Source organism: Achroia grisella, unplaced genomic scaffold, assembly GCF_030625045.1.
Source record: "Achroia grisella isolate CSIRO2021 unplaced genomic scaffold, CSIRO_AGI_Agris_v1 utg841, whole genome shotgun sequence".
In the NCBI taxonomy this organism is placed as follows: domain Eukaryota; kingdom Metazoa; phylum Arthropoda; class Insecta; order Lepidoptera; family Pyralidae; genus Achroia; species Achroia grisella.
The window spans coordinates 787571-814556 of NW_026713039.1; the positions used below are offsets into that span (position 1 = coordinate 787571).

The 26986-nt window shown below is 33.5% G+C and overlaps 2 protein-coding genes across 2 annotated transcripts; both read left to right on the forward strand.

Moving 5' to 3' along the window:
• Positions 1-5566: 5566 nt before the first annotated feature.
• LOC131852195 (uncharacterized) lies at positions 5567-22190 on the forward strand. Its single transcript, XM_059202838.1, has 14 exons — positions 5567-5656; positions 7552-7701; positions 8809-8939; positions 9355-9436; positions 10466-10570; positions 11441-11575; positions 12588-12915; positions 14069-14146; positions 15149-15174; positions 16117-16181; positions 16441-19996; positions 20194-20477; positions 21511-21800; positions 22175-22190. Exons 2-14 carry the CDS (start codon positions 7593-7595, stop codon positions 22188-22190), a joined length of 5205 nt encoding a protein of 1734 aa, XP_059058821.1. The 5' UTR covers positions 5567-5656; positions 7552-7592.
• LOC131852248 (uncharacterized) lies at positions 21380-26604 on the forward strand. Its single transcript, XM_059202901.1, has 2 exons — positions 21380-21416; positions 21511-26604. The coding sequence occupies exon 2, from the start codon at positions 22231-22233 to the stop codon at positions 26551-26553; it is 4323 nt and encodes a 1440-aa protein (XP_059058884.1). The 5' UTR covers positions 21380-21416; positions 21511-22230; the 3' UTR covers positions 26554-26604.
• The last annotated feature ends 382 nt before the right edge of the window (positions 26605-26986 follow it).

The following is a 26986-nucleotide window of genomic DNA, read 5'->3' on the forward strand; positions in this document are numbered from 1 at the left end:
TAAAATAATATAATATAAACCACAGATGATGTAATATTACATAACTATGTCACTTCTTTCAAAATTATGACGACCTTAGCTCAATTTTGAACCTCTAGCGGTGCCCTCACATTAAAGACGACTTTAGTTGTTGGCCTTCAGCTGCTCCATAAGTCCTTCCGTAAGTTTGCAGTGCCATCTACACTCGCCTCTAATGGTTCGGTGAAGCTGTAAAGCTGAACTACGAAATAAACTTCTTTTGATTTTACAATCTAAATATCATTAGTTAAAATCCTAGGGACTTTTGATTTCATTGTATTTGATTTTTATATTAGAAATTTTCTATCATCTAATGTTGTTCAATTAGATTTTTGCTTCTGCTAGAATCTACCATTAGAATAATAATAATCTCAAGACAATTCACACAGCGCCATCTAGACCCAAGTTAAGCTAGCTAAAGCTTGTGTTATGGGTACTAGATAACTGATACAAGTACATAGATAATTTTTTCGTAAATAAAAATACATATTATACATAGAAAATACCCAGACCGATACTAACAATCATACTTATAAATACAAATGTTTGTGCCGTGCGAGGAGCGAACCTGCGACCATCGGACGTAAAGCGGTGTGCTAGACCGCTTGACCACCGAGGCCGTCATTAGAATTATCATTAGGATCCTACATTATTGTAGGAATTTCATTTTTTTTATACTTCGATGTTGGCAAACAAACATACGGCCCATCTGATGGTAAATGGTTACCGTAGCCTATGAACGCCTGAAACACCATATCTGTCCCTTAGTTGCGGAGCCTATTTAATGCAAACAAACAATGAAATCTTTCTTCTTTATCTATACTAGATAAAAATTGACTAAAACGAAGTCTTCAATTATTTAAAAATATATATGATATGAATATAGTATTGAATTATTAATTAAAACTAGATTTACCCATTATTAGGCTTTAATAAACTAAAAATTGTACACGACTATTTGACAGATAAAATGTAACTAAAATCTTCTTCTTATATTTAATGGCTTCACGACATTCACCCGTGCCTTAGAAATCTGTTTGATAATCTTGGAACCGATTAGGTGGGCGACGTAGCCTGGTGGAACGACGTGAAGATATATTTGCCTCAGCAGGGGATGGAAGTGCAGGAAATTGATCTGTAAGAGATTGATTAGTAGGAGATTCTTCTGCGGGAGATTGGTCTGTTAGAAATTGGTCAGCAGTAGATTGATCAGCATTAAATGATTCAGTTTCTGCGTTCGGGTTCTGTTCTCTTACAGGTTCATTTAACAAAGGAGGATTAGCTGGAGCCAAGTACCTATTTGAAATTGTAGTTTCTCGACCATTCTGCAAACGCACTTGAGAATAATGTGGGTTTACATTAAGTACCTCTACTTCTTCTACAAACGGATCGTACTTACTCTTCCTCACAAGATTTTTCATGAACACTGTACTTCCTTCCGTTAGCCATGTTGGCATTGATTGGCCATTGGATGACCTTCGTGGATGAGAAAACATTCTCTCGTGGGGTGTGCACCCAGTACTGGTGCATAATAATGAACGAATGCAATGTAATGTCTGAGTAATAACTGACTCCCAAGCACTTATAGGTAGCTTAAGAGACATAAGTGATAGTTGAATAGTTTTCCAAATAATCCCATTATAACGCTCTGTTTGGCCATTTCCTTGAGGATTATAAGGTGATGAATAACTTGTAGCTACTCCTAAGCTACATAAAAATTCCTTTAATTCTGATGAGACAAAGGATGTTCCTCGATCAGAATGCACAAAGGTGGGTACTCCAAAGATTGCAAATAATTGAGTTAATTTTCTTTTAACGGTTTCAGCTGTTAAATCTGGACATGGAAAGGCAAATGGGAAACGAGAATATTCGTCTACTACAGTTAGAATATACTTATTTTGAGTTCTACTTGGAAGAGGCCCCTTAAAGTCCATTGAAATTCGCTCAAATGGTGTAGTAGCCTTTATTAAAGTCCCAGAAGATTTTATGAATCTAGGTTTAATTTCAGCACATACGGGACATAATGTATTTATGCGTTTGATTTCTTCAACAGAAAAGGGCAAATTTTTAGTTCTTACCCAATGTACCATCCGTGTAATACCCGGGTGACAAAGACTGTTATGTAAATCCATTAATGAATTTCTCGATGTCGAAGCTATGACAGTATTTGCTCGTGACAATGCGTCGGCCACGACATTTTCTCTTCCCGGTCGATATATGATGTCAAAGTTGTAACTACTTAATTCAAGACGCCAACGCTGTATCTTCTCATTTTTGATCTTTGATGTATGTTGCTGGTTAAACATGAATGATATAGAACGTTGATCTGTAATCAGTTTGAATGTTCGTCCTATTAGTAATTGTCTCCATTTTCTCAAACTTTCTACAATTGCCGAGGCCTCCTTTTCAATAGCAGGGTGACCCCTTTCGGTAGCAGAAAGTGTTCTTGAAAAGAAAGCTACTGGCCGACCTTCTTGAGATAACGTAGCTGCAATAGCGTAATCTGAAGCGTCAGTTTCTACAGTCATTTGTATGCCGCTTTCAATAGCAGCTACTGTAGATTTAGCTATCTCTATTTTAAGATCTTCAAATGCTTTTATAGCGTCCTCCGTAAGCGGAAATGTATTATGATTGACAAATGGTTGTATTTTGTATGAGAATTTAGGAATCCATTTAGCATAGTGCGCAAACATACCTAGTGCTCGTCGCAAAGAAACAGAATCAGTAGGAATTGGTAGTTCTAGGAGAGGGCGTAAACGTTCCGGATCAGGTTTAATCACTCCGTTACATATGTTGTATCCCAGAAGATTTATAGTAGTCTTTGAAAATTCACTTTTTGTCACGTTTAATGTAAGATTATATTTTGTAGAAATTTCTTCAAATTTTTTAAGTTTTTCATCGTGATCAGTCTGATTTATCCCACAAATCGTGATATCATCGAGATAAGCATAAACTCCTTCTAATTGCTCTGATTTTATGATATTATTAATTGCACGTTGAAATGCGGCCACTCCATTGGTGACACCAAACGGAATTCGTCGAAACTGATATAAATTTCCTCCTGCTTCGAAAGCAGTATATGATTTTTCGCTTTCCAATATAGGTACTTGATGATACGCGCTTTTAAGGTCTATTTTACTGAATATTTTATGTTTAGATACCTTAGCTATAACATCTTCAATAGAAGGGAGTGGATATGCATCTAATAAAGTAAATCTATTTATTGTTTGTGAATAATCTATAACCATACGTTTTTTATGGTGTTCACTACTAGTAACAAGGACTTGTGCTCGCCATGGAGACTGACTAGGTTCAATTATTTTATCTTTTAATAACTTTTGTATCTCTTCATCTATAAATTTTTGATCCATCTCTGACTGTTTCCTAGATCGAATCGCAATAGGTTTCTCGAAAGGTAGTAAATTACTGAATAAGCTAACAGGTTTTATTTTGGCTTCTATAAGAGTACATAATTGAAGCGAGGGTTTAAAACCACCAAATTGCATTTCTAATGATTTATGTTCGCTTAACATATCATGACCGAGAATAACATCAGAACATAATCCTTCCATCACCATAAGATTGACTTCCACCTTTTGTTTTTGTATTTCTATAGTTAATGCACATCTGCTTTTTACATGTGATATAAGGTTTGACTTGGCCATTGTTATCTTTTGGTGATATGGTGTTTCAATTAAATCATAGTGGTTAACCAGTCGTTTGTCAATAAAACTAGCTGTACTGCCTGTATCTATTAGTGCTCTAGCCATAATTTTGTTATTGATAATAATAGGAACAGTCGCTTTACTTAAATCTGCAGCAGATAGTATGCAGGAGAGTGTTTCGATTGACTGATTTTCGTTGGAGGTAGCTGCGTTGCGTTGAGATTTATTTCGACAGACTTTAGCAAAATGACCCCTCTTACCACATGAAAGACACGTTGAACTGGCTGCTGGACAGAATCTTCGTGGATGTCTTTTTCTCCACAAAAGTAACAAGACTCAAACGTATTTCTATAATTTGGTGTTGCAGCAACGGTGACATCAGTATTCTTATTGTCAGCAGACATAGAATCCTTTAAAACTGGAATATTAGAACAGTTATTTGTATTATTTATTACAGGATTAGTGTCACGTAGATAATTCTGATTATGAATTTCTGCTAACTCCAGTGATTGAGCTTGCTGGAAGGCCGCATCTAGGGTTAAAGTACTATTTTCTAACAGTCTTTGACGTATTACAGGTGACACCAGTCCGCCTATGAAAGCGTCTCTTATGTATTCATTCATTCTGTTCTGCTGTAACTTTATGGAAGTTACATTCTTTCGACAATAGTTTAAGAGCTTGTATATATTGATGAACTGACTCACCGGATTGCTGATATCGCTTCATAAGACGATGTCTTGAATAGATTTCGTTTACAGGTTTTGTAAATAATTGATTTAATTTAAGAATCGCTGTAGTGTAGTTGTTACATTCTTTGATATGTGCATAAAGAATCGGCGATAAGTAATTGACGAGTACTTGGTATTGCTGCTCTGGAGTAATAGGATTATCCTTAGTATTTATAGCACTAATAAAATTCTCAAAAGTTTGTTTCCAATGTATCCATAGCGGAGATTGATCAATATTTGCTGACGGATCTGCATCGAATCTTTCGGGTCTTAGATACTTATCCATTATAGATTATAAGTAATTTTTAGTTTATTAAATTGATATGAATATAGTATTGAATTATTAATTAAAACTAGATTTACCCATTATTAGGCTTTAATAAACTAAAAATTGTACACGACTATTTGACAGATAAAATGTAACTAAAATCTTCTTCTTATATTTAATGGCTTCACGACAATATATATATTTAATTTAATTAAAGTTGTTTTACTTTTTTATTATGGACTTTATAGGCAACGGAACGGTATTAAAACATATTATCATTCTGCATTCTTTCTCTATAAAAACTATATGTATATTCTCTTTATATATTCGCGCCATTTTCGTAAAAAGGGTTATACAATTTTTGCTTTGCATATTAATATAAATGACTATTCGGATGAGAGACGACTGCATGCAACTGAAATGCGAATGTTGAGATGGATGTGTGGTGTGACGAGGATAGACAAGATAAAGAATGAATACATTAGAGGAAGTATGAAAGTGGCGCCGGTGTCGGAGAGGTTGAAGAGTAATCGTCTATCATGGTATGGACATGTAATGCGTAGGAATGAAGATCATATCCTAAGGACGGTGTTACATATGAATGTGGATGGTTATAAGGGTAGAGGAAGACTGAAAAAGAGATGGATGGACTGTGTGAAAGATGATATGGTGAGAAAGGGAGTAAATAACGGGATGACTGCGAACAGAGATGAATGGAAGAGAAAAACATATTACGACGACCACAAATAAATGGGATAAGAAAGAAGCAGATGATGATAGATGACTATTCTCTGGCTGAATACACGTCTGTCCGTCACATATAAAGAGGAAACATTAAATCACACAATTGACAGACATATCACATCAGTCTTGTGTAAATTCTAAATCATTTAAGTTAAATTCTATTTGTCAATATATAAATTTCGGAATGGTTTGCTAAAATATTATTTTAGAAGAAGCAAAATTCTGGGCGAATTGTGAGTATTGTTAAATTATTGACGTGTACTATGGATATACCATAGACTGATTTAATCTTATTGTGTTTTTATATTTGAGCCTAAATAAATTAGTGCTGATTGGTAGTTTGTATTCACACGTTTCGACTTCTAAAATGTTAACTTACAAGGATTATTTAAAAGAGCAACACGCAAGTTTCTTGCTTATTCTTCTTGTGATGACACAGCTTTCCGAATAAGCGGTAGATTTAAAAAAATGTTGACTATTCAAAAGTGCTTAAATTAAGTTTATTTGAATAAATGATTTTCTATTTCTATTCTATTCTATTTCATAAAGAATTGAAATTATGTTCATAAGATAAGACAGATTATATGAACGTTTTATAATGCACAAGTTTTCTTTAAACAAGTTTGTTTTAGAATTGTACGTGACTAAACGCGTTTACCGCTAAAAACAATCCAATTTATCTTGCTTCCTCAGTTTCAAGACACGATGCTTGATGTGAAGCCAAATCTCGAGGTCCTTGTCGTTAATATATCCAGTGACGTTCAGTTTTGCGGTCATTTGGAGGACAAGGCTAAAATAGCCTCAAACAAGTTAGGTGTGCTCAGTAGAGTGAGACAGTATTTCACGGCGGTTCATTGCTTGGAATTATACAAGGCGCAGATCCGGCCGCACATGAAATACTGTTCTCATCTCTGGGCGGAAGCACCACAATACCCGCTACTTCCATTTGACCGCATTCAGAACCGAGCAGCCAGAATCATTGGTAATCAACGTCTATGTGACAGACTCGACCCGTAAGTTCTGCGGCGAAATATTGCATCTCTGTGCATTTCTACCGCATATATCACGGGGAGTGTTCTGAGGAATTGTTCGGATTAATACCAGCTGCTGAGTTTCACCACCGTACCACCCGCCAGAAACTAAAATACCATCCTGATCATCTGGATGAATGGCGGTTCTCCACAGTGCGGTTTTCTAGAAACTTTTTGCCACGCACAACATTGTAGAATCACCTTCCAGCAATGGTATTTCCGAACCGATATTGAAATCTTCAAGAAAAGAGCTTATTTCTTCTTAAAAGGACGACAACGTACTTGCAATATCGCTGGTGTTGCGGGTGCTCATGGGCGGCGGTAATCACTTACCATCAGGTGAGCCGCATGCTCGTTAGTCCTCTGTGTTGTAATAATGTAATATAAAAAAATAATGAAATGGATTTCTTCAAAAACAAATTAACCAATTTAGTTTCAAATGTAAATTATAAAGAGCTTTACTGGAAAAACAAATTTTAAGTAATTGAGAAACTGAATATTAACATGACATACGTGTATCATAGTCTCATGGGTGCCTATGGGCCTGTACTCGTATATACTATTACATACTGTGATTATAGGCGGTGACACGGATTGGCTGTTCTTTTTATCTTGTAATTTTTTTTTTATTTTTTTTTTCCTTTTGATACTGTTATTGTAACTGATTTCGGTTTTTGTGAGCATTGAATATTGTAATTCATTCTATATATATTTATATTTGTGTATCCTAGATCTTATTTAATATATATTTTTTTGTGTTTAAATTATATGTATCTGTATGTAGTAAAAAACCCGCATCTTAGTTTTTTTTTTTATGAGTAATAATTTTTTTTATGAATAATTTTTTTATGCCTGAAAACCAGCGCTGTATAGGTCACCTCACTAAGGTTGTGCTTATATCAGCAACAGCTGAGGCAGCTCCTATTACCAACTTCCATGTTATTATTTATTTCTTGTTTTGTGTCTTATTGTAAATTGTATTATTTGTGTTATGTTGGCAATAAATCAATTATCTATCTATCTAGCTATCTATCTAACACCTAATGTAATAATATATATACGTTATTTTCTTTCATATTATCATTGCTTGGTTTCAGTACAACTTCATAACAAATAATTCTCTGCTACTGGTGCTGGTATGGAAGGTGGTGGGGGCATGGTGGCGGTGGTGCGGGGTCTGAAGGATGCAGGGCTGGCGGTTACTTTGCTGGATGGCGGGAGACAGTACACCCTCGTCCCAAATGGTAGTGAGATTCATCCTGTAGAAATCACTAAGGAGGCATTCATAAATTAAATTCAAATTCAAATTCAAAAATCATTTATTCATGTAGGACATTTTAGCCGCTTATGAACGTCAAGTTTTTACATTAGAATTTTTTTTCCCTACCGTCCAGTTCGGTGTATAGATCCAATTGAGAAGAACTGACAAGAAACTTAATTGAATTACTTTTTTTTTAAAAGTCAGTTTATTTATAATGCATAGGTATTTATATAGGTGTCTATGTCTAACATTAAATGAAAATCCCAAACATGAAAACTATTGCCATGCACGCTCGTCATTCAAGTAATCGTTTAGTGAGTAATAGGCCTTGCTCAGTAAATATGATTTAACAGATGTTTTGAATTTATTTAAGGGTAATTCCAATATATCCTTTGATATCTTATTGTAAAATTTTATACCTATTCCCATGAAAGACCTATTGACTTTTTCTAAACGATACTTTGGGAATTACGTGAGATGTTTAAGGGGGGGAGGGGGTCGAGTCAGATCTCATCTTATCTTACGTTGGAGAGAGGAGGGGTCTCGGCAAATATCACTGTTAGGAATAAATCAGTTTAATTGTTACAGTAGACGATTCTTAGAACTACTGAATATGCGTATAAAATTTCATAAAAATCTGTCAAGCCGTTTTGTAGGAGTATTGTAACTAACATTGAGACGAGAATTTTATATATAAGATACTAGCTACTCGCCCTGGTTTCGCCCGGGAGTACAATAACATATATCTTATATATAAAGTCACAGTTTTCGTTCCTATACTCCTCCGAAACGGCTTGACCGATTCTCATGAAATTTTGTGAGCGTATTGAGTAGGTATGAGAATCGGTCAACATCTATTTTTCATCCCCCTAAATGTTAGGGGTAGTCCAACCCTAATTTTTTTTTATTTTAAGGCAAAACAGCGTTTGCCGTGACAGCTATATATATAAACCATCCTCTAGAATCACTCTATCCATTAAAAAAAAACTAGTAGTTACTACTAGTAGTTTTAAAGATTTAAGCATACATAGGGACAGACAGACAGCGCCAGCGACTTTATTTTATACTATGTAATGATGTTTAATTGTTACAGTAGCCGGTTCCCAAGTTCCACCAAGTTCTTTTACTAACAAACAGATGACAACAGAATCTTACACTGACTCTACAGTACATTGTGATAATAGTGTTCAAGTGACTGATGGTAGATACACTAGTATGTATAAGGTAAGAATATTCCTTTATTTATATAACAGGATTTTTTTATGTTTCTAGCTATACCCGCGACCACGTTTGCTTGGAATTTAACAGAAAAGTTATTTAGTTTTTAAAATAAAAGTAGCCTAAGTTACTCCTTATTACATCAGCTACCTGCCAGTGAAAGTCCCGTCAAAATCGGTCTAGCCATTTTAGAGATTAGCCGGAACAAACAGACAGACGAAAATTGTAAAAAATGTTATTATGGTGTATGTACCGTATTTATATTCATATGCATGTAGTAAAAAACGGTTATTTAAATATTACAAACAGACACTCCAATTTTATTCATATGTGTAGATTATATTATAATGTAGATTAGTAGGTACTAAATTTTTTGTTAATGTTTGTGGGAAAATGAATTTATATATAAGTTTTTATCCAGACATCTCATTGCAACGTCACGCCATCTTCTCCATTCGTGGAGTTGACAGAGTTTCCACCACAGCGCGCTGAATTAAGTCCCGGTGAGTACCGTTTAATCTTGAAATTATCGCAAATAATAATATATTTCTTAATTATCATTACATTGTATAAAACAAAGTCGCTGTCGCTGTCTATCTCTATGTATGCTTAAATCTTTAGAACTACGCAACGGATTTTGAAGCGGTTTTTTTGATAGATAGAGTGATTCAAGAGGAAGGTTTATATGTATGTATAATATATGTACACCCATGCGAAACCAGGGTTGGTAGCTAGTTCATTATATAAAATAAAGTCGCTGTCGCTATCTGTCCCTATGTATGCTTAAATCTTTACAACTATGCAACGGATTTTGAAGCGGTTTTTTTGATAGAAAGAGTGATTCAAGAGGAAGGTTTATATATATAATACTGGTTAGGTAAGGCGTGTAGCTAGTTAGTAATATAGTTGATCAGATTTTAAGAAGAATAATTTTTGGTAATTAAAGCTGTTTAACAATCCTTTCTTACTTATTTTTCTTGTTTACTCTCGATCTGGTCAAGATCGGGAAGGCATTGGATGCGAGCAGCGCAGGACCGATCGTCGTGGAGATCTTTGGGGGAGGCCTATGTCCAGCAGTGGACGTCTTCCAGACTGAGATGATCATTATGACTCTCGATCCTTCGATAGATTGCAGTATTTTTTTTTAGGTTTTGGGCTATTAACAATAGCTAAGTCCTGTAGGGCTGCGACTTGCATATTCAAAGTTCGCTACCTAGACCCGTCAGAGACAAGAATTGAAGGATATTCTTAAGAAAGATGTTTTATCTCCTCAGGACAGAGTGTAAACTTTCCATAGGAAATATTTCGTTTAGGTATGAATGGGCTACAACCACATTACATTGCACTAGTGTATCCCACTTATACACATTGCACCAGCCGTGGTCACGAGACCTGATTTATGATTTATTATATTAATAATGTGTATTAAATAAGTTTAATTTACATACGTGTGTATTTGTATTTCTTTCTTTTATATAAAAAAACAAACAAAGAAGAAAATACAAATTGATATTGAATTGATTTTTGTACAGGTCATGGCAACTTTGTGGTTGGTGGTTCAGGCAGTGGAGAGACCTACTATACTCCAACTAAAGTTAATGGATTCTACCGAGGAGGCATGTCTTGGCCTGATAGAGGTACTCGTGCTCTTCTTTTTGATATACTTTAGAAGATAGATATATAGAATGTACTTTATTAATGAACTGGAAACAATCCTGATAAATTATTGGTGAATTTACCACGATCTCATAACTTCCTTGACTTCATGCTCATCTTATCATCCGCCACTGATGCTCCGACAGTGTAAACCGTTAGTGCAGGGTGTCATCATCATCATCGCAGCCCGGAAGACGTCCACTGCTGGACATAGGCCTCCCCCAAAGATCTCCACGACGATCGGTCCTGCGCTGCTCGCATCCAATGCCTTCCAGCGATCTTGACCAGATCGTCGGTCCACCTTGCTGGAGGCCTTCCCACGCTGCGGGGTGCAGGGTGTACCATTACATTATTATCCATAAGACAAAGTAATGAAAAGATATATATAATATATATATTAAATTGCTTGCATCTAATTCCAAACTTAGCAGAGTTTGTATTATGGGTACTAGACAACTGATATTTTTTTTTGTGAATATATATTTAATGTAAATAGACAACACCCAGAGCAATACAAACATTCATACTCACAAATATACATGCATCGCGCGAGGAATAGATCTCGGGAAGTAAAGCGGAGTGGTAAAGAATAGAATAGAATAGAAAATCGTTTATTTAAATAAACTTACATTGAAGCACTTTTTAATCTGCCGCTCATTCGGAAAGCTGTCTCATCACAAGAAGAACGAGCAAGAAATTTGTGTGTTGCTCTTTTAAATGATTTGATTCTTACTTTACAATTTAAGTTTAAGTGTGTGAATAGAAATAAACTTCTAGAACACCGAGTCCATCCACCTCTTATCAATCTCTTAATCTGTACCACATAGAGGAGAATATACTCTTGATTCCAGGATCAGTCTGCAGTCCAAGACCGTCGCGGGAACCTGATGCTTTTGCTAATTCCCTGAGGAAATATCCGTCCATATCTCCAGAGAGGTCTACGGAAATTATGGAGAGACTTATCACGTACACTCAAGCCAAAAACTGTAAGGTTTTTTTAGACAATTAAATGATATATAAGACAGTTATAACTCTAGAATATTTCTATTATATAAATAACAATGGAATGGCGTACCCGCCTGCGCTAACGGTTTACGCAGGTGATACACCAGTGGAGAATGATAAGAGCATGAGGTCAGGTCAGTTACATCGGGACAAATTCACCAAGAATTTATCATGATGGTTTTCAGGAGGAACCGCTAGGAGGTAAACCTGACATGGTACATTGCTAGCAATAAGATCATCAGTTCACATTACTAACAATCCCCTTTCACCCTCCAGAATAAATTAGAACTTCCTTCCTCGCATTGTCCTCAATTGTCAATGACGATCTCAATGATTATGGTGACAGTATTAAAAACCTGGGATTCACTTTGAGCGAACACAATCAAATAACGAGAACTCAGTATAAGGGTTTAAGGACTAAATGGCGTTATGTGAATTATCCAGAGTGATTTCACCGCATCATCATCATCATTATCATTTCAGGCAGAAGTCCACTACTGAACAAAGACTTCCCCCAAAAATTTCTATGACGATCGTTTGCATCCAACGCCTTCCAACGGTCTTGACGAAATCGTCGGTCCAGCTTGCTAGAGGTCTTCCCACTCTGCGTCTTCCGGTCCGCGGTCGCCACTTGAGGACTTTACTGCCCCAACGACCATTTGTCCTACGATCTATGTGCACTGCCCATTGCCACTTCTGTTTCGCAATTCTTCGGGCTATGTCAGTCACTTTGGTTCTTCTGCGAATCTCCCCATTTCTGATACGATCACGTAGAGAAACTCAGAGCATAGCCGTCTCTATTGCCCTCTGAGTACTCTAAGCTTATTTATGAAGGCCATAGTTAGTGATCACGTCTCTGCGCCGTAAGTCATCACTGTGATTATATAATAATAATAATCTCAGGACAATTCACACAGCGCCATCTAGACCCAATTTAAGCTAGCTAAACCTTGTGTTATATTTCACCGCGCAAACTTTGAAATATTCTTTCAGTGACCAAATCCCAGGGAAGATGTGTATCTCCGACTCGAAACCTCATTGATTCTGACACATCAAATCTGGTTGTATCTCAAAGGAATTGTAAAAACATATCATCAAGTAATCTTAGGAACTATGAAGATGTTAAGCCTACCTACAAATCTCAAAGGAATGAAGATATTACTAGTAAATTGTCACCAAGGGAAGCACCAACAAAAGAGAATACAAATAAAAGAGGTATGAATGAGTGTGGCAACGATTACAGAAGAAATGTTGGAAAGACAAACGACGTTAAACATGATGATGAAACGTCTAAACGAGCTGGTGATGAAATGAGAAACATGTTTTATGTTAGTATACAATTTTCTTTTCTTTATACCATGTCAAGTGATGGCATACGCCCATTAGTTGATGTAATCATCATCGCAGCCCGGAAGACGTCCACTGCTGGACATAGGCCTCCCCCAAAGATCTCCACGACGATCGGTCCTGCGTTGCATCCAATGCCTTCCAGCGATCTTGACCAGATCGTCGGTCCACCTTGCTGGAGGCCTTCCCACGCTGCGTCTTTCGGTCCGTGCAATATAATTGATGTAGTGCAATATAGAATTAAAATTAAATAACAATTTGAATTTATATATGTCTATATATTAATACGTGAATGTGTGTATGATTATCATTGTTTGAATACCACATGTTGTTTTTAAATGAATTTATAATAACAATAATAATAATTTCTATAAATAATTAAGTTAGTCTATACATATATATAAAATTGGAGTGTCTGTTTGTAATATTGTTATATATACACCAAAATATCATTTTTTACAATTTTTATTTGTTTGTCTGTTAGTTCCGGCTAACCTTTGAAATGGCTGGACCGATTTTGACGGGAGTTTTTTTGGCAGGTAGCTGATGTAATAAGGAGTAACTTAGGCTACCCGTGCGCAGCCGGGGCGAGTAGCTAGTAAATTATAACATAAAAAAAAATACGTTTACAAGCGGCTAATATGTCCTACAATACTATAAATTATTTTTTAATTTCAATTCATTAAATCTTGATATATAATTTGGGGGAGGCCTATGTCCAGCAGTGGACGTCTTCCGGGCTGCGATGATGATGATGATGATGATATATTTTGTTATGTTTCTTATCACTACGACTGATTTAATCTTATAGCATATTTATATTTGACCCAAAAAATTAGTGCTTGTTGGTAGTTTGTATTCACACGTTTCGACTTGTAAATGTAAACTTAAACGTAAATAATCCTTGTAGGATTATTTAAAAGAGCAACACACAAGTTTCTTGCTCGTTCTTCTTGTGATGAGACAGCTTTCCGAACGAGTGGTAGATAAAAAACAAATTGTTATGACTATTCACAAGTGCTTAAATTAAGTTTATTTGAATAAATGATTTTCTATTCTATTCTATTCTATTCTACCTTAAATTGCCTTAGATAACACGAGTGATGTAAAAATGAATGTGATTTCAGCCATATTCTGCACACTGTTATCCTGCCACTTATGCTGCATTCGACAGTTTTAAGCAGCAACGAAAACATAAGGCGAGTGTAAGTAACTATACTCATTTAAATCTACCACTAGGAGGAATGGTATTGTTAGTAATATGGGCTAATAACCCCATTATTAGCAATGTACCATCAGGTTGACCTCCACGCGGTTTCCCCTGGAAACCATCGTGATAAATTCCCGGTGAATTAACCACGATGGGCTGACTGACCTGACCTCATGCGCATTTTATCATCCTCCACTGGTGCCCTGCCAGGGTAAACCATTTTTTTAAATTATGATAATGAAATGGTACACCTGTGTGCTAACGGTTTACGCTGGCGGGGCACCAGTGAAGGATGCTAAGATGAGCATGAGGTCAGGTCAGTTACCACATCGTGACAAATTCACTAAGAATTTATTACAAGGGTACCGCGTGGAGGTCAGCTTGACATGGTACATTGCTAGCAATAAGATCATCAATCGACATTACTAACAATCACCGTTATCATCCATAAAAAAAACACAATTGTAGGGCAGAGTATTGTCAGTAATATGGGTTAATAACCCTATTGCTGCCAATGTACCACCCATGCCACTGTTTTAGGTTGACTGGAAGAGATCTCTTCTAGTGATAAGTCCACCTTTGCTCACATTATCTCTAAATTATAATATCATTGTATTATCTGTGCAATAAAGAATATAATCTAAATATATATAACTCAAAGGTGACTGACATAGTGATCTATCAACGCACAGCCCAAACCACTGGACGGATCGGGCTGAAATTTGGTATGCAGGTCATGACGTAGGCATCCGCTAAGAAAGGATTTTGATTAATTCTACCCCTGAGGGGAGAAATTAGGGGATGAAAGTTTATATGAAATTTTAAACCGATCGGGCTGAGACTTTTACTTGCGTAAAGCTACTATGACGTAGGCGTCCCCTAAGAAAGAATTTTGATTAATTCCACCCCTAAGGGGATAAATTAACGCGAGTGAAGCCGCGGGCAAAAGCTAGTACTTGATAAATATAATTTCTAAACTTGAATTGTTTCAGAATAGTAATTCTGTGAACATAGAAATACAAGGTAATTGTTACAAGGAGTAAGTTTTCTTTATTTATATTATGATTTTGTTTTTATGAATAATATTGATGGTCCTGCAGGTTGACTTCCAATGGTCAACTTCAACTTTAAATTCAAAAATCATTTATTTGTAGGACATTTTAGCCGCTTATGAAAGTAAATTTTTTTTATATTATATACAAATTTAAATTACGAAATCATTTATTCATGTAGGACATTTTTTTTATATTTTTTTTATATATAAATTTAAATTACAAAATTATTTATTCATGAATTATTCATTGTAATTATTCATTTTAGTCGCTTATGAACATAAAATTTTTTATATTGTACTTTTTTGCCCACCGCCCAGTTCGGTATAGATCCAATTAAGAAGAACTGGCATGAAACTCAATTGAATTACATGTGTGTGGATTCGTCGTGTGGAATCCTAGCACACTACAAACATATATTCATTAGTATAATTAGTGCTATTTTGAATTTGAATTGCATTTGAATAATAATAATAATAATTAAAATTAAAATTCAAAATATCTTCATTCATGTAGGTCTATTACAGACTCTTATGATATGTCAAATCTACCGTCAGTTCGGAATGATTTCGAGATGAGAAGAACTGACAAGAAACTCAGCTCGTATTCTATTCAAATGAACATCAATATATATTCATTTTTAAATTCAAATTACTGAGAATAGAGTTCAAATAACATATAATTGAATTAGTGCTAATTGGTAATTTGTATTCACACACTTAAACTCAAAAATGTAAAGTATAAAATTCTTTAAAAGAGCAACACGCAAGTTTCTTGCTCGTTCTTCTTGTGATGAGATAGCTTTCCGAATGAGCGGTAGATTAAAAAAATGTGATGACTATTCAAAAGTGCTTCAATGTAAGTTTATTTGAATAAATGATTTTCTATTCTATTCTATTCTTTCATTTGGCAGCGGCTGTGGAAATGGAGTCTAAGGAAATGGCCACAGTACCTCGAGCAGAGCCATTGAGAAGAACTGTAAGTTCTGTAATGATATTCGTTAATTCATTTCATCATCATCATCATCATCAACTCACAGCTGCAAGTATATTAATTAACACTCTGCACACCAGGCACATAACTGACGACCTAGTTTGTCTAGCGGTTTAGACACTTTACTTCTGATGGTCGCTAGTTCGATTCCTCGTGTGGGTGTTTTAGTTCCATTGAATGTTTTAATTCCATTCCTCTTTTTCGTGTATTAACACATCATACTTCAACAACATCCTTGTTATAGGTAGCTGTCCCCCTTACTCCGACATCCTCAGAAGCCATCAGAAAATCAGAAGGTGCAGTATCACATAAACTTTCCAATACGTTAATGGTTAAAAACAAATCTAAACCTGAAATAGACTATAATGCGAAGCATTTAAATTCGGCGGACACTTCCAGCTCTATAGAACTAGCAAACCATAGTTGCAATTATGAAAGTAATAGAAAAGCCAAATCTGATGAAGACTTGAGAAGAAAGAAGGATGTAGAAGAAGAGATTATTAAGTTATTGGAATATATAGCTAATGGTGAGCATAGTGACACTACAGCGAACTTACTAAGCGATGTATTAGATGATATGCAGATTAAATTTCAAAAGTTTACAAAAGATCTATCATCGACAACTCAGATAGAAAAGGTAAAGAATAAGGTTAGAAGACACGAGGATACACCTGATGGGATATCGTATAGTATTCATAATTTTAATGATGCTAAAGAAGTAGTAAAAAGACTTAAGCACAATAGATTTAAGAATCATAATGCGATGAAACTAAATAAATCTGAAATGAAATCCTTCAGGAAATCAAGTGAAAATATAGAATTAGAAGATATAGTAAAGAAATGGGTTGATGATTTACCATTTAAAGATCAAGATTTATTCGACAAACAAATAAGAAAATATAAACTTGATATATTTATGACGAGTTTATTAAAATTGATATCAAATAAGTGTAGAATAAATAGCCATTTAAAGACAGAAATATGTAGTCTGCTTAATGAAATGCCTTTTGAGATTAATGGTTGTAATAAAGGTAATTATTTATGTAAACAAGTAGATAATCTCATAAGCAGAATTAAGAATACCTCACGAAGTAATTTTGATGTAACAAATATAAAAAGAAGTAAAGAATTTGAAGATATTAAGATACCGGCTTCCAAATCCAACACACCGATACAATTAAACCATGAAATTATCAAGCAAATAGTAGTAAATGAACTTTATAGTTTCTTCCAAAAGTTTAATATTAAAATCAATACAAAACTTCTTATGGAAGTAGAATTTGTAATTACAAATATATTAATTAAAGCAATTAATAATAACGATAATATTAATAATATGAAAAAAGATCTAATGTCATATCTAAACAGCATGGAAGGAGTTTTCTTTAATAAAGGCACATATTTTATTAATTCTTTGTATGAACATTTAAAATATATTAATTATAAGGTTACTTCACAAACTACAGGAAGTAATAATAACATTCATAATTATGTGATATTACAAAACACAGTCAGTAACGCCAAGGAACAGAACACGTATACTGCTACACAATACAATAATGTAACTATGAACAAAAATTCATCTACGTCAGTCACCAATAAACATTCCAACTTAGATGCATATATGAATGAATTATGTTTCCAAATTGATGAATGGCTTACCATTTTGGATGTGCATATTCCACTAGCTAATGAAAGTATCTTTAGACAAGTCGCCGTTAAAGATTTAGCTGGTGATATAATAGATCGTTATAAATATTTAGAATTAAATCCATCAAGTCGTGTATCTGATAAAGAAGAACTAGAACAATTGAAATACCAGATATTCAAATGGATTAACAAATTGGTGGGAGAAAACAATACGGAAACAATAAAACACGCATCAGCATTAATGCAGCGAATACAGAATATACCTGTACCTGTGAATATCGTACAACTAAATTATAATGGAATTAATAACCTTAATAACAGCAAGGAGGAAGCTCCTTTCGGTAATAATGAATGTCCAAATTCAAATATTAGTAAAAGAGTTAATAAATCTGTTGATAGAGAAACAATTACACATTTGAACCAAGCAACCAGTACACATAATATAAAACCAAATCAAAAAACGGTAGGATCTGAATGTCAAAACATACAAGAAAAAAGTTATAATAATAAAACAAACCAAGCTCATGAAATTCCAGTATCTGCTTTGCAAGTACCATGTTGTCCAGATTCCAGCTCTTTACGACCTTCATCTCCATCATTGAAACAAATCAATGAGGATTATGACGTTTTTCTTAGGAACTGGATAAAAGGTATACCTGTAATAGCTTCAAGTGCCGAAGAGGCTGAGAAAGCTAAAATAGGCATATATAATGGCATTTGGAAAGCCATAACAAAACTTAAATTCGAACCAACAATATTTTATAATCAATTTTACTACGAGGATGTGTTAGAAAGGGAAATAGAAGAACTACTTAGTTGCTTGCCACAAACACCAGAGCTTTTATCTAAAAAGGAGTTACTGAAAGCAAAGCTTTTAGAAAAAACTACTAACACTAACCATTTTATTATGTCTACCGCTGCACCAAGTAGTTTTAAACAGCATCTCATAGAAAATGTGACGAATAATATTCGCGGCACTGTATCGACTAAAGATGATGATCCCAAGAAACTGTACGAGGATCTTCAAATAATAAGATTGGTTGAATACTACATACTCTGCACTAGATTCAAAGACGAAGATAAAGTGAAAACAATGGCTTACCGAAATAAGTTATTAAAGGAAGTCGAAGTATTAGTAAACAGTTTAAAGAAAACTCATGGAAAAGATCTTAAGGATATCAACCCGGACTTATATTTTAATGATATTTTGAATGCATTACTTAAAGTTTCTTTACCTAGTGATGACACAATAAAAGAAGAAGCTGACGAAATACAGTTGGGCCTTGATATTGAACAGTGGTTATCCGACTTACCCATGCAGCTAAATGATAGCTATTTGGAGCAATTGCAAAGAAAACGATTAAGAGAAGCTTTGGCAAAAAAGATTCATGAAATGCAAAAGAACACGCCAATAGATTGTTCCGCAGAAAGAGCACTTAAGCACGAGATATCAAAATTCTTGGAGAAGGTACCTTTACAGCAAGGTGAAAGTTTGAACATCAATTTCATGGTAGATGAACTTACAAATAGAATAAAGAATAGAGCAGCAGAACCAAATGTAAGAAAATCTGTGACATTTCAAGAAACGTCTTTCGCTCAGCCACAACAAAATCAGCATCATTATAATCCGTTTCCAAGTTTACAATCCAGACGACAGTCTATGTATGATAATGCAGTAACACCCAGAAATAGAAATAATTCTCAAGTTCAATTTGGCTCACATTCCAATAGTCTAATCCATGATATCCCACCATACTACGTTTTTGATAATGAAAGACCTGTTAGCTCTTCCTTCGATGTTGCCAACGACGAAGAACAGTGGTTAACATTACAAAACAGTCAGGAACCTTATAACCCATGTCTTAGAAATGAGTCACATATTCTTCCAAATTCTCAGACTTCACATTTACAGAATCGAGCACCAAATAACAAAGTTCTTAATGAAAGATCGTTTTATAATCAAAGGCCCGTACCTCAAACAAGTTCAAATCATATTACACAACACCAAAGTTTAAATCCAGAACGAAGTTCTAGAAATAATCAAATTCTTCATGACAGTACAGTTGGTAATGTAAATAACCAAGGTCGTGTTTCACAACCAGTAGTACCTGATATTCAAATTAATGAAGGAACTATATATGTTAATAAAAGTACGAAATATGAAATTCTATAATTAATTAAAAAACCAGCTATATAATTATATTTAATAATATCAGACACATATTTTATAATAACTATAATAATTTAATATTTCTAGAAAATATCAAGTATAATAAAAAATGATGGGAAATTATTAGTAAAAATGCAGACAAATCTCACAGAAACCATACATTTATTAATTTTTCAGAAAACAATGCTCAATTTCAAAGTCCTGCACCAAAAGAAATGCAATATCTAAATGCATACAACTCCTACAGACCTACAAATCAAAGACAAGTGTCTAATCAAACTGGAAATATTCCTGGTGGTATTTCTACCTACGGTCAACCACAAGGATTTTCCACACCTCAACAAGGTATTCCACAAGAATCACCTAAGGTAGCAAGAAAGAGACAACGGAGTCATAGAGCCTGCGAAAATATACAAGGTCGACGATTAGAACTTGAAGAAATGGATACAGATGAAGAGCTAGTTTGCCCGTGTATGGAATTTTTATGGCATTTCAGGGGAAGACCAATTTGTTCCTGTGAAGAAACTGAAACTGATTACCCTTGCTACTATCCTATGCGATATCCATTCTTCTATTAAAATTGTAGTTTTTTAATTGGTGACAAATATTGAATAATGGAGCAATAAGACATATGTATATTGGTTTACTTATATATTTTACAATAAAAACAACTAATGAATCAATACATTTTTTTTACTAAGTATCTTGTATCTTCTTATATTACTAAAATTTTTGCATGCCAAAACAATGGCGAAATATGTGGACAATTTTATTAATACTGATATTCTTTTAATATTAATACCATATTTCCTGCAAATAAATACATTTCATTTCATTTCATTTCATTTCATTTCATTTCATTTCATATCAATTACGATAATATTATCTATAAGCAATGCTACAGTAGCTAAGATCATCAGCATCAGTTCGCTGCAGACCATTTATTCACAATCGGTTTCTTTCAACTATAAATCAACTTTTGTTATATAATATATATTTTTTTATTATATATATTATTTGTTATTTGATATATATTAGCTTTTGCTACCGTAGTTATTGGTTCTAAATAGATTATAACAATCTACTACTTCAGTTTGGTAATTTATTCAGTTCTAGTCATTAACTAAGCAGAACTTGTGTTATGGGTACTAGACAATTGGTAGAAATACTTAAATACTATTTTATTTGTAAATACTACCCCCATGTCACTCTCTGAGAATATATCTTCATTTATAAGTAAAAGAAATTTGAAAATCAATTGTTTATTAAATTTATTCATAAGAAATATAAAATAAAATCTTCCCGCTTTACAATATTAGCTTACATTCATGAAATTAATATTATTGCTTCATTTTACAGCAACGTCGTTGGTAGCTGATGATCAATATAATTACTATGATGTGAGTTATGCAATACTCTCGTTAAAACATTGAAAATGTTAATACTTTTTCAGAAATTACTATCAAATGTTATAGAATTGTTATTCTGTTGCAGAAACCTCGTTTGTTGGAGAATACAAAACATAAACTGAATGTACATAACAATCAAGAACAAGAAAGTGCTGGAAAGTCAACCAATTTTAAATCGGTACAAACAGCATTTAGTTCAATAGATTTAAAACCAGAGAATTGTTTTCAGTGCTGTAGAACAAGCAAAACTAAATCTAATGAAATAGTAAATAAAAATGTAATAGAAACTTCAATACAAGAGGAGGTTTTAGAATGGTTTCAAGATTATTTTACAAGTAATACAAAAGCAGATGCATGGAAAGAGAAATTAAAAAGGTTAGCAGAAAAATTGTCATTTCCTGGCGGTGAAGAAAAGCTTAGAAAAAAGATAAGAAAATACTTAAACAGCCACATCTCAGAATGTAATAATATCAGAAAAGAATTTAGAGAAATATTACCCGATGATATAATAAAACAGTTAAGAAAGCTGTGCTGTAAAGCACAAAAAGGGAAACAGGCTGCTACTGTAAGAATACTTCGCATTGAAGTGCCAAAATGTTATAACCATATAGAAGAAAGTCGATTGAGAGCAGTTATAGAGAATTGGTTTGAGAGTATACCTATTAAGAAAACAGATACCTCTGGAAAAGTTATTAAAAGAGAAGATATATTAGACACAATAATATCTAAATTAGACTTTATCGTTCAAGATACAGCCAAATCTGAATACTTATATAACAATAAACTTAAATGTCATGTATTAGAAATGCTATATGATTTACCAGTTACATTAGACACAAATAATAAAGCTGCTGATTTGAATAAAATAGCCAAATCGTTAGTAGAAGCTATTATAAATATAAACGATAATGAAATATTAAATGGTATACACGATGGAAATCACGAGGAATCTTGCAAGTTTACTAGGAAATTGGTTAAAGTAGGGAATAAACATGAAACAATTGATAAAGATTGCGCTATTTTAGCAACTAAAGAGATTACTAAATTATTAGAAAATTGTAACTTAAATTTTAATGCTGAAGAAATACAGTATATTGTAAAAGAAATACTTAAAATTTTACAGAATACAACGAATTCAAAGTTTTATAATACTAATATTAAAGAGAAAATTCAAGATATATTACAAGGTATAGGTAACTTGCCAGTTTATCTGGCAATGCAAGTTGCAGACAAATTATTAATAAAGTTAAACGATTTTCTTTCTAACGAAAATATATGTACTACATCTACTAATATTTGCAAATCAGCTACAAATTTGGACTATCATAGTACATCCCAAAATGTCCTAAATTCTGGTAAAAGTGTTAGGTTAATTAATAGTAAGGAAAAGTTTGATAACGAATTTTTTGTAGTGATGTACAAATTCAGAATTATGGCAGAAATAAACGAATGGCTAATGAAAAATATTAATTCACCAATATTATCCAACCAAAATGTTCGTAACAAAGTAATTGAAGATTTCGCAGATGACATCATTGATAGAAAAAAATACTTAGATTTAATACAAATAAATAATGGTATGGAAGATGAATTGCAGCAACTCAAATATCAGATATTTAAATGGATTAATAAATTTGTTGGAGAAGATAATATTGAACCTTTAGAATATGCTTCTGAACTTTTGGAGCGAATAAATAGTCAATCCATAACGAAATTTCATACATTACCAATACTAAACACACGTCAAAACTACCAAGCAACAGGTAACGTACAAAATTTAGAAAAGGCGTCACAGTATATGATAAAACTAACTGATGTAATATCTGTTTGGTTTCATAATTTACCGAATGATCTCCACTTCTCTCAAAATAAAAATATGAGAAATATTTTGATTAATGATTTAGTGAAAGTTATTGATAAACTATTAAAAGCAAAAGGGATATCTGATGAAATAATTGACAATGAAGTTACTGCTTGGATAAATAAATCATTGCGAGGACTCCCAACAAGACCAGTAATAGAAAATTTAAAAGAGCAAATAAGAATTATTTTAAAGGAAGAAAAAATGTTAGATTGTCGAAAAGAAAGTATTTCTATCCGAAAATATGAAGATATAATCGATGAATGGATGAATAATATATCAGTAGAGCCACGAAATGGAGTTTTATATATTGACAGAAGAAATGAATGTGTACATGATTTAGCTGTCAAACTTTATAAACGGAAATTCAGATATGCACAAACACCAGAAGACATAATCACTAATGAATTGCAAGATGTCATTTCAAATTGGCTCCAGAAATTTCCATTGATTTTAGATAAAGATAAAATCACAGATCAATATACAGCAACATTTGTCAAGCGGATTCTGGATAGTAATGTTGACGAATCTATAAAAGTTATAGAAGATCTATCTTATATTGAGGCTAGACAATCAGAAATCGATTACAATATAGTTACTGATTTAACAGGTGATGAATTATTAGAAAGAAATATCAGATGCTGGATTGAAAAATTACAAATAGACAAGGAAGTTAATAATATTAGTTGTCAAAACACGTTTATTTCAAATTTGAAGCAACTTCACAGAACTGGTGAAGATGAGGAAAAGTTGAGAAATGAGATCGGTGATTTTCTTAACATGTTTACGTTATCTAGTGATAGTTTTGTGAATCAACAAAAGAAACTCTTGGAAATTCTCAGAGTTACACCGAAAGAGTACGTGCAAAAAAAATCTGGACAAAACATTAATATTATTTACGATGCCATTGAAGTCTGGAGTAAGAATTTGCCCTTGCGGTTTGAACATAGCCACAGAGATTTAAATTTCTTAATAAAACAAATGGCTACACGCCTCACAAAATTAATAACATATCCAAATCTCAATTTATGGGATGAAAATAAAATTAAATGTGAAATTATGGAATATTTACAAAAGTTTCCTTTACGGCTTGATGCTAATAATAAGAATCTCTTTAAATATGTTTTGGATCTATGGGAGATTTTAAAGAATATTGAATTTTATATGCGTAATAGTAATAATATGCCTAGTTTGGCGAACACAGGAAACGATAAAATAAGTAAACCAATAAATTTGAATGGAATTGAAAATTTAATAAATTTTAATAATAATCCAGTAATATATGCTAGTTTGAGCAATATAAAACAGAAACCAATCAATAAAAATAAATCAGATAATCAAATGTCAACTAGCAAAATGCCTATATTTGGCCCATCTGGATCAGGAGGCAGCCTGAAAGAATCACGAAAAAGAAAATCAGATAGAAAACTAAGTAGTCCAGCTGAATTAGGTGTTACTAATTCATCACAAAGTGTTGATAATTTTTGTCCAGATACTGCAGGTATTGAGCATCTACCTCAAGGTATGACAGTAAAAGAAGTATATGAATATTTTAGCAAAATTTTTAATAACAGATGTCAAGAAATACCTGTCGAAGCTTCAACGCCAGAACAAAATACATTAGCACAATTAGCGAAAAAAAGTATATATAACGGAATCTGGAAAACATTCTTTAAATTAAAATCGGATTCTGAAATTGAAAACGATTATTCATATTTTGAGTTATTATTTGAAGAACAACTTGACAAGATGTTGGACTGTTTACCACAAACATTGGAAATGCAAAAGAATAGACAATCTTGGAAAGGCAAAGTTTTAGTTGAAATTATTAACATGTTAAAGTATATACATAGTATTACTGATAGACCATCGTTTAGAGAGAAAATTTCAGAAAAAATTAATAGACAATTTATTGCACAATACTATTTAGAGGGCTCCGACATACTACAGCATTATTTTGTTACGAAAACTGCTGACGACTACATTCTTTATACAAAATATAAAGAAGAAAACCCTGTAAAATCGAACGTGTATAGACAACGTTTAATGAAAAGGTTAGAAGAATTGGTAGAGGAGATTAAGATAAAATATAATATACAATTTAGATATTTAAATCAAGCACAACTGTGCCGAATTGCTTTTGGAGTTTTAAAAAGTGTAGATCCACCTAACGATGAAACTTTAACAGAAGAAGCAAATGAAATATTACTAGACGAAGAAGTTGAAGATTGGTGCAACGCATTACCACTTAAACCAGTATTTAATGAAGCGGAGGGAATATTGAGGTGCAGAATGAGAGAACTATTAAGTAAAAAACTCTATCAAATGGAAAAAGAAATGGATCCAGAAGATTTATCTTATGAAAGAAATATGAAACATGAAGTATCTAAGTTTCTAGAAAAGTATGCAGCTTTGGATCATAATGAAGATTTAAATATAAATTTCATGGTCGAAGAACTTGCAAATAGACTAAGAAATAAAAGACAAGAGAAATATTTAGGCTATGAGTCATTTGAAAAAGACAAACCAGTGAGCTCTACTTTTATTCAAACTGATATAATTGAACCTTTGGCTGTACTAGTTGACATTGAACCTAAATATGACCTGACCGACCAAAACCTCCAAATGGTTACTCAAAACACAAGAGAAGCTCAGGATATTCCAGGTACTATACAAGAAATTCCTTCACAAAACCGCCGCCTAGGACTATTAGGGACAAGTCAAATAGCTGGACCAAGCAAACGGTCTTCACTTCTAAATAACAAAGAAGCAAATTCTCATAGTCTATCAAATTCATTTAATATGAGTGAGTTCGAATCAACAGAACAACCATATTCAAGAATTAGAAATCATGTTAACCGTAGTTGCTATTTAAGACAAGAAATCGATCAGTCTGACTCATGGAAAAATAAATTGAACTTTCAAAGAGTTCCAAAGGTTGGTGTAACACAATCTTACGCTCAAAGACTTGGTGAAAATGACATCCATATGTCCTACACCCCAGAAGTTCTTAGTACAGGATTTGCAAGAACACAATCTCCAAGTGGCAGAACAGCATCTACTGCGAGAATTGCTAATCAGGCATCGCCTCAACATGATTTAAAGTATGGAGATGAGCAAGAACAAGAGTCAGATGCAGATGAAGTGAGAATTAAATGCAGATGTATGGAACGTAAATGGAAATGTAGCAGAAGATTTCCTTGTAGACCTATTTCTGAGTGCGGACAACCTTGCTATCCCGTGCCTCCTTGCAGATATTTCTATTAAATCATTGTTTGTTAGTACTGCTTTTGTGTAAAATTGTGCATTGCTTGTTAATTTATGTGGTGTATACTTTATTTATTCATTTAAAAGTTTGACACGTATTAAAAATAATTGAATTGCATGATTTTTATTTAGATTGATAGATAAATCTTATATATAAAATTCTCGTCTCACAATGTTAGTTACTATACTCCTCCGAAACGGCTGGATGGATTTTTATATGCATATTTACTAAGTAGGTCTGAAAATCGGCTACTATTTTTCACACCCCTATGTGATAAGAATTGTACACCCTTAATATTTTTATTTAATTTTTTGATAAATTTTTATTACTTATAATGTGGCATTAAAAAGTACATACAAACCCAAATTTTCACCCTTCTACCATCAAACCCTATTTTTTAATACAATTTTAATTTATTAGGCAAAACAAACA

Bases quoted from the DNA above. Each gene is read 5' to 3' on its own strand.
- LOC131852195 (XM_059202838.1), top strand. From the start codon at position 7,593: ATGGAAGGTGGTGGGGGCATGGTGGCGGTGGTGCGGGGTCTGAAGGAT. The intron at 7,702-8,808 runs GTGAGATTCATC...TAATTGTTACAG, and splicing joins CACCCTCGTCCCAAATGGTA to TAGCCGGTTCCCAAGTTCCA. The intron at 8,940-9,354 runs GTAAGAATATTC...GTTTTTATCCAG, and splicing joins GATACACTAGTATGTATAAG to ACATCTCATTGCAACGTCAC.
- LOC131852248 (XM_059202901.1), top strand. From the start codon at position 22,231: ATGCTATATGATTTACCAGTTACATTAGACACAAATAATAAAGCTGCT.